We start from the raw sequence: 17557 nt of genomic DNA, 5'->3' as shown, positions 1-17557 counted from the left end.
TTTGATAGAAAGATTAGATTGGAGGGTGTGTGTGTGTGTGTGTGTGTATGTGTGTGTGTGCATTTCCCCTCCAGGATATAAAAAGAATTCTCATACATCTAACCAAGTCATATTTGCATCTTGCACCTCCTACTTTGTTTACTTAGCTTCACCCTGGGAGACGAACAAGAGTTTTCATACATGATGCAACCACAAGGGTCTAATTTTTCCATCTGATAGGACTGAAATGTTTGAGCTGTCCCAGATGCCAGCAGTTAATTGAGATGTCCGCAGGTGGTTAGTTTATTCCCAGATGTGACATGGCTCTGGCCCACACGGGGCATGAACATGCAAAGAACAGAGGCTAATTCATATGACTCCCACTGCCAGGCGGACACCTGACCAGCAAGCCGTCTGAAAATGTGGAGCCCAGACAGAAAACTCCAAGAGCCATTTGTCCCACGTCCCTGCCTGTCTGATACTCTCCTCGCAAAAAGCTGGGTAGCACTTTGGGACACATTTTCTAGCCCAGAAAGGGCTGTTTGAGAAATTTCTTTGACTCACTAGATTTATAATCGGCAATTGCCAAGTGCCCAGTCACAAAAACCCTGTACCTCTGGAGAACATGCAGGAATGTGCATCCTTGTTTGTGAGAAAAGAGATTACAGGCAAAGCAAGGATTCCTTTCTGGGCTTATGGATCTAAGCAGCAAATTTTATTAAAAACAGGAAAACTAGCCCAGATCTTTGATGTCGACTATTTCTCTTTCTCTTCCTTCTCATTCTTTGAAGGAATTTTAAGGACTACCTACTCTCTAGTGCCTTTTATTTCTCTGACTGAGTCTGTCTCAAAGAATATCTGACTACTGCAAATCCTCTGAGTGTACATTTCTAGGACTCTGTAAATTACTTCAGGCCTCGTCTACTTATATGAAGGGACCTTTCTGCGAGGAGCCTGGAAAGCACTTTGCACACAAAACTGTCATCAGAGTGAGCCTACTGCGTCTGGATGCTCTGGAGACAGAGGAAGGCTTTGTGTGAAGTGGACACGTGAGTGGCTCTGGAAGCCTGGTGTAACCACAACACACACACACGACGGCCTTCCCTTAGGCATGACACATCAGGGCTTCTTACAGATGCCGTAAGGATCAAGACCCTCCCTCCACCTCTGTAACAGGAAGTCTAGCTAGGTGCAGCAGGCCTGAGGTGCCTCTGTCTCTGACTTGATTCTGAGGGTCTCGATTCTCACGGTATCCTGAGATGATGCCTTCAGATACAGAAAGACTCCCTCCACCCCTGGGGAAAACAGACTAGATGGGAAGCACTTTGGACAAAGCCAACAATCTTCATCCAGACGTTTAAATGGTGGCTGCACAACTTCCCACCCGGGCTGTTAGAAAACGATGTAAAACATCCCTGAGATGGGCAGCAGACAGCCCTTCTAGCTGGGCTGGGGCAGAGCTCTCTCACCTTCACTCACCTGCTCTGCTGGCCACATACCCTGTGAACATCCTCGCCCGGACATCTTCCAAATGAGAAAATCTCTCCTCGAAAAAGTAATTTAAGTGGAAAAGTTCTAAAAGAATCAGGATCTTGGCAAGGAGCACTGAGCACCTCCGACTGCTGGAGATGCCCCTGGGCGTTTGGGCACCCGCAGCTGCACCATCCAGGGGACATCCTCAGCTCAGCCCCAGCAACTGGCCACCACATTTGGAAAGGGCAATAATGTTTTACAGGTTTAAAGTATTTTATAAAGCAAAAGTAAAGCCAAAGAAAAACACGTTTTCAAACAGTTGCTTCTCTGTCCCTGTGTGTCCTTGATTCTAAATACATATGTATATATAATATTGTAATATAAATAAGTACATTTATACACATACACACATGTATATACAAAAGATGGAATACTGCAATCTGCATTTTGTCAGGAGCTTTTTACAACTCAGTATCGTACAACAGTTCCCATGAGCTTGGCTCGTGACATACCCGGAAAATCTTGTTTCCAAACTTGCACACTTTGATGTCTTCCGGGGGCACTCGTAGAAGGCACTCCTCACAACAGGCCTCCTCGCCTTTGCTGCATCCACCAGGGTGGGAGCACTTCTTCTTACACACTACAGTAGAGTCCTGGGGGCCCAAAGGCAAACTGGAAATTAAAAACGATTTCCACCTCTACCGAACATCCTACCTCGCCTTCCTTTAACAACCCACAACTAACTGCTTTAAAACATACCCTGAAGATACCATATTTTAATTTGTTGCCATAAATCTCTCATTCATTTCAAAATGTTATTTGCTGACTTAGTATCTGGACCAGAAGAAGAAGAAGCTATGAGCAGTGTGACATATGCTCCCCACCTTCCAAGGATTTATCATTTAATGCTCAAGAGACTAATGATTCTGCTAGAGCCAGTGTGTGGCAAGAAGCCCTGGGTCACTGTGGGCCAACAAGCTTCCTTCTTTCTTCCTAACTTTTTCCTCTTTTGCAACCTTCATTAACTGTGCTCCCCCTGTTCTCCTCCATGGCTTTATGACACCTTCTAGGAGTTTAGTGTAAAGGTTTAGCGTATCTTTGATCAAAGACTAAAAATTTAGAGCTCATGTTCCACGTCAAGATGAAATTCCTTAGTGTGTTCTACGTTCACAAAGGAACCAAACAAGCAGTTCCAAAGCTGGGCCTGGGTTCCAGGGCTTTTCCATAAACTGTGTGACCTTAAATGAGGCCACTTAAACTCTGAGGGTGACAAGTTTATATCTGTAAAGTAAAGGGGCATGGCTTGATTTCTAAAGAAGTAGCATTCTATGAACAAAATAGCCAAGTAAATTGTGCCTACTTATTCACTCAACAAAGCATGGAACAAAAGTTCAGAGCAACTTTAAAAAAGTAGATTTCTCCAGTTCCCCAGCCAACAAGCTGCAATTTCTGGAGTAGACTGTCAGGTGGAATGACTGTAAGAGCAAAACATTTATGTAACTTAGCAGAAGACAAGATGGAAGAAAGAAGTGTCCCAGGGTAGATCGGCAATGACCTCAAAGTGCTGAGTTAGTGTGAGCCAACAGCAGGGAAATGAGAGACTAAACCCCTCTCCAAGGCATAGACCCTATTAGTAAGCTTTGAGAGATGACTCACTTCTGAGCATGGCATACAGATAGGTTGTGTAAGTCAACAGATGTAACTTCTATAGCTTCTATGTTAATTCTATGACTTCAAGAGGCACTTCTGGTACCATCTACTATACTCCCACTAACTCATCCACTTAAAATTCATATGACAATGAGATGATCCTTCAAAAAAAAAAGGCATTTATTGTTCTTTATTCTTAAGGGTCTAACCACATCATATAGTGAATAGAATGTAGAGTTGAACAAGACCAGGGTAGAATGCCAGTTCATTTATTAAGTGTGTTATCTTGTGCAAATCCATCTCCCTGAGCCTCGGATTCCTCATCTTCAAAATGGAGATGATAATACCTACTTCTCAGGTTTATTGTGCAGTTTAAATGAAATATGCAAAGTACTTGGCACAGTACCTGGCACATAGAAATTATAAGTCAACTAATAAATTGGAAAAAAAACCCTTTGTCAAACTGTATGTCTTGATTTCAAGTTTGAAAAACAAGGGCACTCACTAGCTCTCGAATAATGCATACTTCAGGGTAGATTTCTGAACTTTCATTAAATACACACCCACCCCCACACACACACACAAACACACACACACTACCCATTAGATCATTGCCTGGCACTGGGTTAAGCAATGAGAATACAGAGATGGATGGATGTGCTTCTGTCTTCAAGGAACTCACGAAGAGGAGAGATAACCATCTGAACAAAGACTGCAGTATAATGTGGTAAACAGAACTAGTAAAGGTGTAGGGGTAGTAGAGAAGATGGAACAATTACCAATCTAGGTGGGTCGGGAAAGCCTCACTAAAGGAGGTGACACCTGAGATAGGCTGCTGTGGATGAAGAGGAGTTTGCTAATCAAATTTAAAGAAGATGAGGACACAGCAGGCAGAAGAATCCTTAAACTTGAAGGCATGGAGACCTGAAACCATACTGTGTTCAGAGAACTATTTCTTGTACCTGCCATGGCATTGGATGGGGATGCCAGAGAGGGAAGCTCTAAACAGATAAAAAACAATACTGATCATCCCAAATGATTGCAGCCTGATTCTTCAAGCATCCAATTTCCCAGAAATGACCGTGAATTCATACTCTGATAAAAACATCTTGAAGGAACGGTTACACTTCTTTTGAGTACTGGGACGTATTGCCTAATCATCTCTCAAAGAATCTCTTAAAGAATGAGACCCAAGGGACTTCCCTGGTGGTGCAGTGGTTAAGAATCCACCTGCCAATACAGGGGACACGGGTTCGAGCCCTGGGCTGGGAAGATCCCACATGTCGTGGAGCAACTAAGCCCGTGCGCCACAACTACTGAGCCTGCGCTCTAGAGCCCGCGTGCCACAACTACTGAAGCCCACGTACCTAGAGCCCGTGCTCCGCAACAAGAGAAGCCACTGCAATGAGAAGCCCGTGCACCGCAACGAAGAGTCGCCCCTGCTCGCTGTAACTAGAGAAAGCCCACGCACAGCAACGAAGACCCAAAAATAAATAAATAAATGAATTTATTAAAAAAAAAAAATTTGTCTGCAAAAATAAAAAGACAAAAAATAGAATGAGACCCAAAATATTGCAAGCATAACTAATTTCCATTCCTGGGATGCCTGGCTTTCCTGTAATCAAGAGAACTGGAAATGTGATGTGTTTCATCAAAGGCTCAGTATCCCCAAGAGGAAGCTATAACGTGTGAAATTCCTGGAGAGAAAGAGAAGTCCTGAGGATGGAGGCCAAGGCGGAAGGAGTGGCTATATGTTTAGCACAGGATAATACAAACCACGGAAGAGAGGACGGAGCCTCAGGAAGGTATTCCCGGGCTTCAGAATTACTCACTGTTCAGTGCCAGGGAACAGAGAGTGCAGACCCTACTGGGCCACCTCCCTGAAGGAGTGCATGCTACTTAACAAAGCATGCCTCGAGTAATCAGGAACTTCTGAACTCTAATCCCAGCTACTGACTCATAGCTGACATTGAGAAAAGTTCCTCTTTCCCTCTATAGCCCTCTGGCTATTACAAACAAAACAGCAACTATCACCACCAAAATGTATTATTCTAAACTCGTGTCACATAGATGTTTGGGTTAACTCACTAATGAATGATCCTGAAGTCCTCCATATAAATGATTTTCTCGGTTTCAGAAATAAATCACCACATAAACATAGTCTAGAAACGTGTGATGTGTATCCCTTTAAATTTCTGATGCTGTGGAATTCTTTCTTTACCAGTCACTAGACTTGTGGTTGCCTTTTGAGAAAAGTGTACAATGACTCAAGTAAGAAATGGTACAACGAACAACACATAAATACTCTCTTCCCAAGCTACCAGGTTTATTTTTATGATAAACTGTGAATCCATGCCTTTCTTTTCTCTTGAATGTGATTAAAGCCATTTTTATTGCCAAGTGTATCAGAGAATTCATCTTGAATAATTAGAGCCAGAGAACATTGCCACGTGCATTTGTCTGATTTTTTAGAAAGTCCTTCAGGAGGGACAGCTGCTAAGAGTTTAGTTCTCACCACCAGGAGCTAACTTATTGGTCCTGGGAAGATGACAGTGAGTTGTAATTTGGGTCTTATGTTTGAACATTCTTGTGACCTTGAAGTATGATTTTACTCGTAAAGTGACATCAATAATGCCTCCTTCCCATAAATAACACATTATCATGTTTGGCTATGTTAACACTAAAAACCAAAAATGCTATCAGTGTTGGACCACAGCCCCTCAGAACCACCTTACCCTGCAGGTACATGCAGTGCAGTTATCATAGAGAAAAGAGGATCCATTGTCATAAACATCACTGCGAAAGAGGCAGCTTCCAAACGGGAGGTCAAATACTTTCCTCTGACCTAGAGGGAAGCAATGGCATAGTGTTAGCAAGACAGAAGCCAGGTATGTCCCACTTCATCATCAGCAATTACATCACAGGATTGTTAAACATTCTCACAAGACCAGCTATTTTGGTGCACAAAAACAGAGCCTTGGGTCAGATGTTCCCAGGTGATCCCCAGGAGTCATGACTTTAGAGAGTTTTTGCTAAAGAGACTTTAATTCCACACTGAATCCTTTAAGTTCAACAAATCTTTATTATGAGTTCATCATAGTGAAGCAGGATGACTAAGACATCCTATCCTGATAGAGCTCAGTCTACTGGGGAAATAAACCCACAAAAGATGATGTCAATACAGCAAGATGGTCAGCTCTGGAAAGAAGCCCATCTGGGAACTGTGGGGACAGGGAGGACAAAGAAGACTTCTTGGAGGATGTGATGTCTGAGCGGTATCTTAAAGAATAAATAAAATTATCCAGAAAGTGGGTATTGGCAGGGAAGAGGCAGGAGAAGTCAAGATATCCCAGGAAGGACTCAGATGAGCAAAAAGAACTAATGAGATAGCATCTCAGTTGAAGAAATGATAAGTCCATTGGCATAAAGGGTGAAGCTAACTCAAAGAGCACATAGAGGCAGACTCCAACTCCCCCAGGGTCCAACCTTCCACAGGCATCACACCGCTTGTAGAATTACCTTGGTTTTCCTTGATGTGAGGATTTGATTGGTGACCCAAAGGACCAAAAAAGCAACCCCGAATAAAGGGTACAATCCAATATCCTCCTTTCTTTCAGTATTTGAGTCTCTACTCCCTGGATCACATAAAACATCCCTGAAATATTACTTCAATTAAGGACTAAGTTGAGAAGTCAAAGATTAATCATCACTCATCAGATTTATACCCACACTCTTCCTGTAAAAAGGTTAAAAGCAATCTCTATTTATTAGGAGGCCCAATGAAATGCTGAAATACCTATAAGCACATGCTAAATGCTATTCTCAGAATTAGAATTGCTCAAATCAGAGAGATATTTCTGTCTTTTAAGAACTGAAAATAGCTCAGCTTCAACTGAGTATTTTTTTCAAATTGTGATAACCTGGTTTGCCTTTTTCCTATCTTTTATAGATGGTTGGACTGGTGGATTGATACATCAGTAGACTGCTGAACAAAAAGACTCTTCAACGAGTTTATCCCCCTGAACAAATGTGACCAATGGCTTGAATTATCCCTCTAGAAAATGTAAATTTTACCTAAAAATATTGGTGTAAAGCTCTTAGCATGGAGCCTGGTACTCATTAAACACACCCAGTAAGTGGCAGATGATAAGTGTTATCATTATTAGAGGTGGTATAATTCAAATATGATCCTGGGCTGTGTTACCCTAAGAGGTGCACTGGGGGACTTCCCCAGCAGTCCAGTGGTTAAGACTCCACATTTCCACTGCAGGGAGCACGCACGGGTTCAATCCCTGGTCGGGGAAACTAAGATCCCGCACGCGGCTCAGCGCAGCCAAAAGCAAATAAATAAATAAGAGGTGCACTGGGTACTCTGTGTACACAAACCTCTGATGAGGCTATCGTTGAAAATGAGAAAAGAGAGGAAAAGAATGTTGTCATACAAAAGGCAGAGGTATGTTGTGTGAATGAATCTTGGTCAAGGGAGAATTGAACAGCAAATCAGTGTCCAACAAGCCAAAAGTCTAATTAGTCTAAGATTTCAGCATCCAGTAAGCATCCCTGTGTTTCCTTTTTTGTCCTTTCTGTCTTCTGTTGTGTGGGTATGTTTCTTTTTACTTTCAAAAAACATACAATCTTACTTTAATTCCAGAGTCATCATGGCTCAAAATAAGATAAAACATTCAAAAGAACGGTTCAGAGACTCCATGCACAACCTAATTTAAGCCATTTCCACATTGTTCTGCTGGGGCTTAGCCCAACTGTAAAAGGTCTCATTTGGAAGAATTATGACTTTCGAGTTTCCTAAGACTTGACGTTCCTTTTGTAGTCTGTCTTATGACCACGGACAGAAAAATCTGCATTCAATACAACAGCCATTGTTCATGTGAGAAACCTCTGACTTGACTCAGCATATCCACGATACCAGCTTCAAAGCATTAATCAAGCTTACTTATCTTCAAGGCCAGGCCCCAAACAACACCTCCTCTGTGATGACTTTCCCACTTAAGACAGGACACTGCTTCCACCATGAACCACAGCATGAGAATTTCAACGACAGTGAACTGGCTAATTCTATCCCAGGGGCACAAGAACACGCTGGCAACCCAAGAAGCACACAAATCAGTGGAAATGCCTTTAGTCAGCCATGTCTAAACAATTCTGCTTTGTTCTTAGAATACCTTTGTATTTACTTTAAAAGTAGGGGTGTGTGTGTGTGTGTGTGTGTGTGTGTGTGTGTGTGTGTGTGTGTGTGTATACACAGCAGGAAGGCAAACATTGTTAGATGAAGAATTAGCAGCAGAATCCTCCAAAGAGGAGAAATCTGCCTTAGTTTAACAAGATACTTTTATTTGCCAATTTGGTTGTAGAAAGATAAGGCTTCAAGGTATGGCCGTGATAAGCTGGGAAGGAGGAAAATAAATCAGCAGATGCTTTGGAATTGGGGAAAGCAAGCTATAAAAGAAAAGACAGATATTCAAGGAGAAAGTGTGGACAGTAAGGAAAGGAGACTGGAGCCCAAACAAAAGAGGCAAGCAGTGAAATTTTCCTGAAGGCAAAATAGCTAAGACCTTTTAAGAACAAAGGGAGCTTAATAGTTCATTTTACGTTATTCACTGCGCTTCCCTGAAAAGTAATCACCCCCATTGACGGTAAACCTTCAGTGAAATCTGCTACGCAAGCCTTGACTCAACAGAATGATAGAATGTGAAAAGACTAGAGAGGGGCCGTCCCTGAAAGGACAAAATGATGTTGAAGAAGAAGAAGGAGAAGGAAAAGGAGGAGGGAAGGGGGAGGAGGAGGAAAAGGAGGAGGAGGAGGAGGAGAGAATAGAGGAAAGAGAAAGGGAACAAAGAGAGAAAACAGCAGAAGCAGAAACACAAAGCCAGTGGTGACTAGAGAAAATATAAGCCATCCCCCAGGGATCCCTGGAGATTCTGGCGGGGATGCTGGATATTCTATTGTATTCATGTGATGCATCAAGCTACTTTTATTTGAATCTTAAAGAGTCTGACCTCAACTAACTCAAGGACCTAAGGATCACATGGAGGAAGCTGATATAAAGATTAAACAAAAGCCAAAGAGTCTCATGCTCTAGAGACTCTCCATCATGGGTTGTCTCCTTTCAGTTGGTAACATTCGTGCTGCTCTCCATGTCCCCAGGGAAGCTGAGTGGCAGCAGGTTAAAGTAACTGTGGGCTCAAGAATCACAGAGACTCATGTTCAGGTGTCAACTTCATAGCTCACTAGCTGTGCTACCTCCTAGGAATCTACTTCCTTCTCAGTACAATAAAACTAAGAATGGCACCTATATTACACATCAGAATTCTATACTTAGCACCTGTATGTCACAGCCTCTTGAGAAAATTAAATGAGAAAAAGTATATACAGTGTTTTCACATGGTGCCTAGCACATAGTAATTGCTCAAAAAGAAATAGCTAATCCTCCTTTTTTATTGACTATTATTCATTATTCCCTCCCAAACCTCTCGTTTTGGGCATGCTATCCTCCTGCTTGTTTTTGCCTCTAAAAGTATCGGGTTGGCCAAAAAGTTCCTTCGGTTTTAAAGTAAAAATAAAAGACACATTTTTCATTTTCACCAAGAACTTTATTGAACAACGTATTCACCGTTTTGTTCCACTACCTTCTGCCATTTTTCAGGCAACTTCATAATTCCATCTTCCCAAAACTTTTTATCTTTTTGAGCAAAGAACTGTTCCAGGTGTCTTCCAGGGAGCTGAAATTTTTTCCATTAAGGGAATTTTGTAAAGACTGAAATAAATGGAAATCTGAAGATGCAATGTCTGGTGAATACAGTGGATGAATCAGAACTTCCCAGCCAAGCTGTAACAGTTTTTGCCTGGTCATCAAAGAAACATGCGGTCTTGCATTATCCTGATGGAAGATTATGCGTTTCCTGTTGACTAATTCCAGACGCTTTTCGCCGAGTGCTGCTTTCAGTTGGTCTAACTGGGAGTAGTACTTGTTGGAATTAACCGTTGGGTTTTGAGGAAGGAGCTCATAATAGAGCACCCCCTTCCAATCTCACCATATACATAACCTTCATCACCTTCTTTGGATGAAAACCAGCCTTTGGTGTGGTTCGTGGTGGTTCATTTCACTTGCCCCATGATCTCTTCCATCCCACATTATTGTACAGTATCCACTTTTCATTGCCCGTCACAATTTGTTTTAAAAATGGAACATTTTCGTTACATTTAAGTAGAGAATCGCATGCGGAAATACAGTCAAGAAGGTTTTTTTCGCCTACCTTATGTGGAACCCAAACATCAAAGTGATGAACATAACCAAGCTGGTGCACATGATTTTCAGCGCTTGATTTGGATATTTTGAGTATGTCGTCTACCTCCTGCATGGTATAACATTGATTGTTCTCAATTTCTCAGTTTGATCGCTATCAACTTCAACTGGTCTACCCTACTGTGGAGTGTCGTCCAGCAAGACATCTCCAGCACAAAACTTCGCAAACCACTTTTGACACGTTCATGTTACAGCACTTTCTCCATACACTGCACAAATCTTTTTTTGCGTTTCAGTTGTGTTTTTACCTTTTTTGAAATAATAAAGCATAGTATGCCAAAAATGTTGCTTTTTTCTTCCATCTTCAATATTAAAATGGCTATACAAAAATTCACCAATTTTGATAAGGTTTTTTTTTTTTAATGCACGCTGATAATGACAGCTGTCACAACACAATCTAACAAAATTTTTCGAATGAAGTTAAAGACAACTAAGCACTACTAGAGCCATCATATGGAAAAAACCAAACGAACTTTTTGGCCAACCCAATTACACTATATTCCTCCATGTGTGTTTACTTTAAAATACGTTCCTACTAAGTGTCAGATGCCCAGTTAAAGACTGTTTCCCAATACTGTTCTCCCCACAAAAATATATTCTTACTAATCATATGTCCAATTAAAGATGGTTTCTTCAATACTGTTCTCCCCACAAGGGGCTATTATCCCAGGTTGTCTAGTGTACCGGGTTTACAGATACATGGGAAGACAAGAGAAAAGAAAGCTCTGTGGAGGCCCAGAAGAGAGACAAACCCTGGACACACCTTACACTCGGGTAATCAGAAGAAGGCATTGTCTCTAAGACGCCATGAAATAGCACAATTTGAGAACCTCAAGATAACAAAGTGGATGACGACTCTCAGCAGAAACTCCAAGAATAAATTACATTGTTCTTTGGCCTGAAAACAGTCACTCACCCAAACATTTGGGGCAGCACTGTCCTGGGGGAATGTGGCTAAGGTGCTGAGGACAGGAGAGAATGGGACACACTTCTCTCACGCACTGTGTCCTGCCTCCCTGAAGAAAAGAGAAAGAGAAAAAAGCACATTTAGAAAAGTACTTGCATATATATATTGTCTAACCATGATATCTGGAACAAACCTAGGCCTTTCCTGCTGCTGGGTCGCTGGGGTGACTGCTCCGATCTGTGCAATTGTCCCCAGGCATCCTTTGATCTTCCCTGTAAGCGCCATGAATGATACCCGTGAGAAGACCGACCACCCCTAAAGAGATGGCTACAGCATCACCTCTCCCCAGTCACCACCACCTTTCTTTATCTTCTTCCCTCTTAAGACCAGCCAACCATCTCAGTTTGCCTGAGATTTGAGGCTTTCAATACTAAAACCAGGGAAGTCTCGGGCAAACCCAAACAAGTTGGGCTCTCTTTCCAAGTCCAATGCAACAAAGCAACTACTGGGGTTTTACTGAGATGTGCCCTCTTCTGTCCTGCTGACAGCTTCCTCCATGAAGGCTTCCCTTTGGGCCACACCTTAAAGGTGTTGCTAGAGTGGCTCAGCAAGGCTCGGATTTGGGGAAGTTAGCCAATCTGCTGAAAACGGATATACTGAAAGCCAACGTTTGGAAGAACCATTCCACTGAAGTCGCCCAGCTAACCAAACCTGTTTTGATTAAGTAAGTAGAAGGTTTATGATTATCGATATTAGAAGGACTGGCAGAGCTTCAACAGCCTTGGAAGATGTTCTAGAGCCTTCAAATCTTTCCCTGCCCCTCATCCTTGACCCTTTCTGTCCTCCAGCATCTATCACCTCTGACACCCATTCCTTTCTTCTCTTCCTCAGCATCCCTCCTTCTCTGCCCGTCAGCATCTCTCGCCTCTCCAGGATGTGAAGATGAGCATACCAACTCCCCCTTCCCTATCCCTCAGCAGGGACGCCTGTTTTTCCAGCCTCAGCAACTTGTAACTGAATCTTCAGAAAGCTGGAGCAGAAAAAAAAAAAGTGCTTTCCAGTCAATTTACATCCAATAACTTTGCAAGGCTCATGTGAAAACTATCCTGTGCAATATGAATTGCTATCAAATTTGGGAATAATTAAGGTTTTTTCTTTAGAAAAATCAGTAAATTTGGTAGATCGATCACTAGGCAAATGGAATTTCAATGAATTGGCTTCTGTAGGATTTGAGCTAGAAACCAAACTAGTAGACCCTAAAAAGTACCCATTGTCTCAAGCCTGGAATTTTTATCTCGAGAGACCTCAGGAAATGAGGAGCTCACGCTTCAAAGAGTCCTGGGCCTCGCAAGGGAAAGATTCCCTCGTGGCGTTTCCTCACACCTTCTCCAGCACTTTCTGTATTAACACCAGACATTAGCCGTCTGGATCCTTCCCATTCTAGCATGCTACTGTCGCCTGTTGTTTCTGCTTTCCCTTCCTGTTCCTGCCATTTTCATTATGACAGTTTATTTTTTGGTAGGAATGGATGAAAAGGGTAGGGCACGTTATGTCTTTTTAAATATTTATTATTTTTAAGCCACTTTAATGTTGGCTTCTTCCCCATACCAATAGAAAACACACGAAAATACCACAAAAAGCTCTTCTGTTGTTTTTACATTATTTCCAGATCAGCAAGAATTGCTAAAAATCTCCTAGGAATCCCTGGCTGTTCTCAGTGAGGTTCCTCACTCAACTCTGCATAATCCTGAAGTCTGGCCTTTCACCAGACTTCAGAGGTGCATAACCTGAGTCTAGGTCATACTGTGAGGTCTGCCCCAGCTTATATATAAACCACAAAAGTCAAATCTAGAGGGAGGACAGAATGCTCTCTTTAGCTTTTAATTTCAAAGAAGTTCATCTGCCAGCAACTTCCTAAAATCATGAGGCCTCAGGCCACACGAGGCTGCCTGGGTGTCAGCTTCTCTTAGGTACACAGAGAACGTATTCTTTTCATGGATATTCTCTGTTCTTGTTGGATAAGTATCTATTTTTCAAGCATATTTTAAAATTAAAATTTAAGAAAAATATTGCATAACTGCATAGCTGTTAACTTGTCCAACACACTGGAAAGCTGGCCAAAGACTGTGTGTACTCCAGTAATTTTCCTTACAATAAGGTCAAAGAGCGAATTTTGCATACATAATACAACTGCAGCTTGTGTTTCCCAAGAGTCTGTTAAAGTAACTTGAACTCCAATCTGGGTTTGCTGGTTTGGTCAGGTTTTATTTTGTTTGGGTTGCAGTATTGTAGCATAGCCCAAGTCCCAAGGCTGCATTCCAATTAATACCTCCAAGGAAAGTCCCAGGCCCTTTCGGCTCACAACCTGCTTCTGTGATTTCAACTCAGCAGGGACTCTGGTTAAACTATAAGCCGGGGTTCTGCTGTAAACTAAGAAAGTTAAAAGAGCAGAAATAAATATTTCTGGTTCTAAAAATGTACTAATTCCTATTGTAACCACACTAACTCAGGCTCTATCAGATTATCGCCATCGCTTTCTAATTGGCTTCCCTGCCTCAACTCTCTTGCACTAAACCATCCTGGGAGGTTCAATATCTCCAAGACTCCTTTCCAGCATCCAATCATTGTTTCATTCTTCGATCGAAGATTTATTCAAGGTCTACCATATGTTGGGGATACAGCAGTGAATATAACTTACAAAAATCATTCTTTATGGAGCGTGCCCCCATGCTAAGGTGAGGATGACTTACCACTGCATTCAGGAGGAAGTTCAGCCCACTTAAGCTAAAAGTCAATGTAGAAGTGAGTATGTGTGTGTAGAATCCTTTTTCTCCTGACACAGAGCCCATCTACATTCCTCAGACTCCCTTGCAGCTAGGGGTGGTCAATGGGAGGTAGATGGAAATAATGTAGAACACTTCCAGGCCTGACTCATAAAAATCTTTCCCGTTCAAAGCACCATGCTCTCACTTTCTCTCCCTACTGGAAGGAGAGCCAGCTGAGTGGTGGGAACAGCAAGAACCTTGCAACAAAGTGAAAGAGCCTGCTTCTCTGAGTCACCATATGGAAATCTACCCACTAAACACGTGCAAGGAACTGTTAAATGAGCAAGAAATAAATTTTATTGTGTTAAAACATGCAGATGCATTAGTTCTTTGTTACTGCAGTTAGGCTACTTTGTCAAGATACCCCATAATCTTCTCTCCCATCTCCTTTCCTCCCAACACCAACATAGAGAGAGGGTTCCTGTGTATCTTGTTTCTTTCCTGTCCCCAAGCACACCTTATGCCTTCTATCTTCTTTCTACATGCCTCTTTCCCTCTCTCCCCCCATCATTAACCCCTATGGAAATCGGGCTTCACTCAAGGTCTATTTCACACCTCTTCTCATCTGTGAAGTCTTCTAGATGCCTTCATTTCCCAGTAACCTCCTCCATCTTCCCATACCTCTTCTTTTCTCATCTGTACTCCTGTATTTTTGACACATACATAAACGTTTAACCCTGAGAGACAACATTGGTTTTGCCTCTAAGCTAGGCTATGGTATGGGCAGGAACCAGTCCTTTGAGCCTAATATCCTTCAAGAGAGTAATGGGCTCAAGGAAGCATCTCAGTAAAACTTCGTTGAATGAAAGGAAGAGCCGCCACACAGAATGAGCTCCAGAATCCAGATGAATTTTTCAGAGCACTTTAACTACAGGGTGCTGATCAGATGGCAGAGTTCAGGGCTGTCTGCATCCCCTTACCTTTGTATCTCCTTGGGTTTTGAATATTTTGGGTACCAATTAAATGTTGGTGCTGATACTTCAAAAAGCAACACTCAACTTCAATTTGTAAAGCTGGTAGGATTCCTAGTATCCCATGTATTTTTGTCAAATGTTTGAAAATTTCTAAATGGTTAAAATGCATAGGGACTAATGACTCTATTCCCATCTGGTCAACAAGAAAAGGCAAGCTAGGAACTTCCACTGTACTAGTGAGTTACAATTTTCACCATTTGCCATTCCTTGAGAAGGCAAGTTTGTCTTTAGAAGTGGTCCTTTGTTCTAATTACATATGTGAGTGCTTCTCCAAAAGTAGCTGTTTTTAAAAGAAAGGCATAAAACTTGTTCCAGGTCTATTTTCTTATTTTTGTTTTAGCTGATTTAGTCAAGAACACAATTGCTCTGTGTCAAAGTTTACCCTAGAGCAAGAGTTCTGTTGCGTAAGAAAAAAAAAAAATCTATCTTCCTGAATATAGTGATGAGAGCAAGATGATAAAACCACAGCCATGTGCATGCAGGATGCTTCTCCCACCCCTGAGGGCTGCTGAGAATTGGGGGCTGGAAACCTTTCTGTAGCATGTGACATGGCACTCATCCCTTGACCGGGAAACAGAGTGTGGGCCCCTAATGGGAGGCGGGGGAAAGCACAGCAGTGCATTGTTAACCGGTTACAACCAATCACCTACACTCAACCACATTCTGGAGCAGTTTTTTTCCCAATGTGCAATTGCTTGAAGCAAATGGACTTCTCCATTGATTCTAGATAAACATGGGGAAAACGGGAGAGAAAAACTGGAGGGGTTAGTGTAGGGGAGAAATACATCTTGGGTACAAAGAGTTCATGTGTGACCCATAACTCTTACATCATAATAGCCAGTGGTATAAAGGTGACTTGTGAGCAGAGCACCAACTCTGAATTACAAGTTAGGTCAAAAATCTTTCCCCAAAGAAATGGATGTCCTTATCCATGCCTCTCTTCAACCTGGAAATTTATTTTGGTAATGTTGCAGAGCATGACAATTACTCCAGGGGTAAAGGACTTGGTATTTGGCTTCCCCTGTTCTTGGCCAGTGCAGAACAGGAAATCCAAGCAGAAGAGAGGCAGCAGGAGAGCTGTGAGGCTGAGGGAGCAGAAGTAGAGTGGACAAAGGCAGAGATGTCACCTGCAAATTATAGTGGGTGATAAGCCCACTACAATGGGAGAGAGAGAGAGAGAGAAAGGTATATATAGATACACACACACTACATAGGCATATATGTATACACCACAGGGCATAATAATTTGTGTGGGAGGTTGTGAGACTTACCCACTAGACTATGGCTTTTCAACTTTGGCATTATTGATGTTTTGAGTCAGATAAGTCTTTGTTTCAGGAGGCCATTGTGTGCATCGTAGGATGTTTAGCAACATCCCTGGCCTCTATTCACTAGATGCCAGTATCTCCCTTCATCCCTTGGTTGTTATAAACAGGAACGTCTCCAGACACTGCCAAATGTCCCTGGGGGACGAAATCAATTCCAGTTGAGAACCACTGCACTAGACCAATGTTTTCGCAAGCCACAGTCCAGGAATCTGCATTTTTAATAACTTTCCCAGCTGAGTTGGATGCTGCCGTCCAAGGCACTGCATTTTGCAAATGCCTCACTAACAGGAGCTTCCAGCGAGCAGGGATTAAGGCTTATTTCTCTTGTGAGTTTCTCCAGCAGCTAGTGCACATCATAGCTTGTAACATGTGATCAAGACGTGTTCTGAATGATGGAGAACATTTCTCAGGTGGAGGAGTTCTCTCTGAGAGAAGAATCGGGCCCCATTTCACCTCTCTGGTAGCTGAAGGCTACTTTTATTCAGGCTTGTGGAGGAAGAAGGCAGGAGGGAAGGAATGGGTGACTGCGATGGATGGGGTTGAATTGTGCTTCTCCAAGGCATCTGTGCTGAGTCCGACTCAGCCTTTATCATCACCATCTGTGCGGATCCTGGAGACGTTCTACCCCGAGAAGCTGAACATTATGCTATGCATGGGTTTTTGTTTCCAAGTCATAAAACAAAACTCAACTTCAATTCTACACAGAGAGTCAAGGATATGTCAGCAAAGCTTGGCCAAGATATTTATTTTGTCCCATGAAAATCTTGTGCAAACAATGACCCCTGAGAAGTGCCCGCAGGGCTGATAAAAACAAAAACCTTTTTCTTTCTTCACAGTCAGAAAATCAAGATCTGCTTCAAGAATCAGCCTGCGCCAAATTCCTTTTACTTTTCCCATCAATTAATGTTTCTAAATCCAATGGTATTGTTGTTCATATTGTTGTTTTGGTTTCCTATTGCTGCTGTAACAAATTATCACACAGACTTAGTGACTTAAAACAGCACACATTTATAATCTCACAATTCTGGAGGTCAGAAGTCTGAAATCAATTTCACTGGGCGGGCTTCCCTGGTGGCACAGTGGTTGAGAATCTGCCTGCC

The 17557-nt window shown here is 42.3% G+C and overlaps 1 protein-coding gene across 2 annotated transcripts in view; it reads right to left on the bottom strand.

Moving 5' to 3' along the window:
• BMPER (BMP binding endothelial regulator) overlaps window positions 1–17557 on the bottom strand; it is a 321921-nt gene that overhangs the window by 172578 nt on the left and 131786 nt on the right. For both annotated transcript variants that reach the window (XM_068550034.1, XM_068550033.1), the window contains exons 7-9: window positions 11340–11439; window positions 5838–5947; window positions 1965–2105 (exon numbers count right to left, since the gene is read on the bottom strand). In XM_068550034.1, coding sequence (XP_068406135.1) covers window positions 1965–2105; window positions 5838–5947; window positions 11340–11439 — 351 coding nt within the window. The remainder of the gene's footprint in view (window positions 1–1964; window positions 2106–5837; window positions 5948–11339; window positions 11440–17557) is intronic.

Source organism: Eschrichtius robustus, chromosome 8 (genome assembly GCF_028021215.1).
Source record: "Eschrichtius robustus isolate mEscRob2 chromosome 8, mEscRob2.pri, whole genome shotgun sequence".
Taxonomy (NCBI): domain Eukaryota; kingdom Metazoa; phylum Chordata; class Mammalia; order Artiodactyla; family Eschrichtiidae; genus Eschrichtius; species Eschrichtius robustus.
This window is presented reverse-complemented; position numbering and strand designations above follow the sequence as displayed.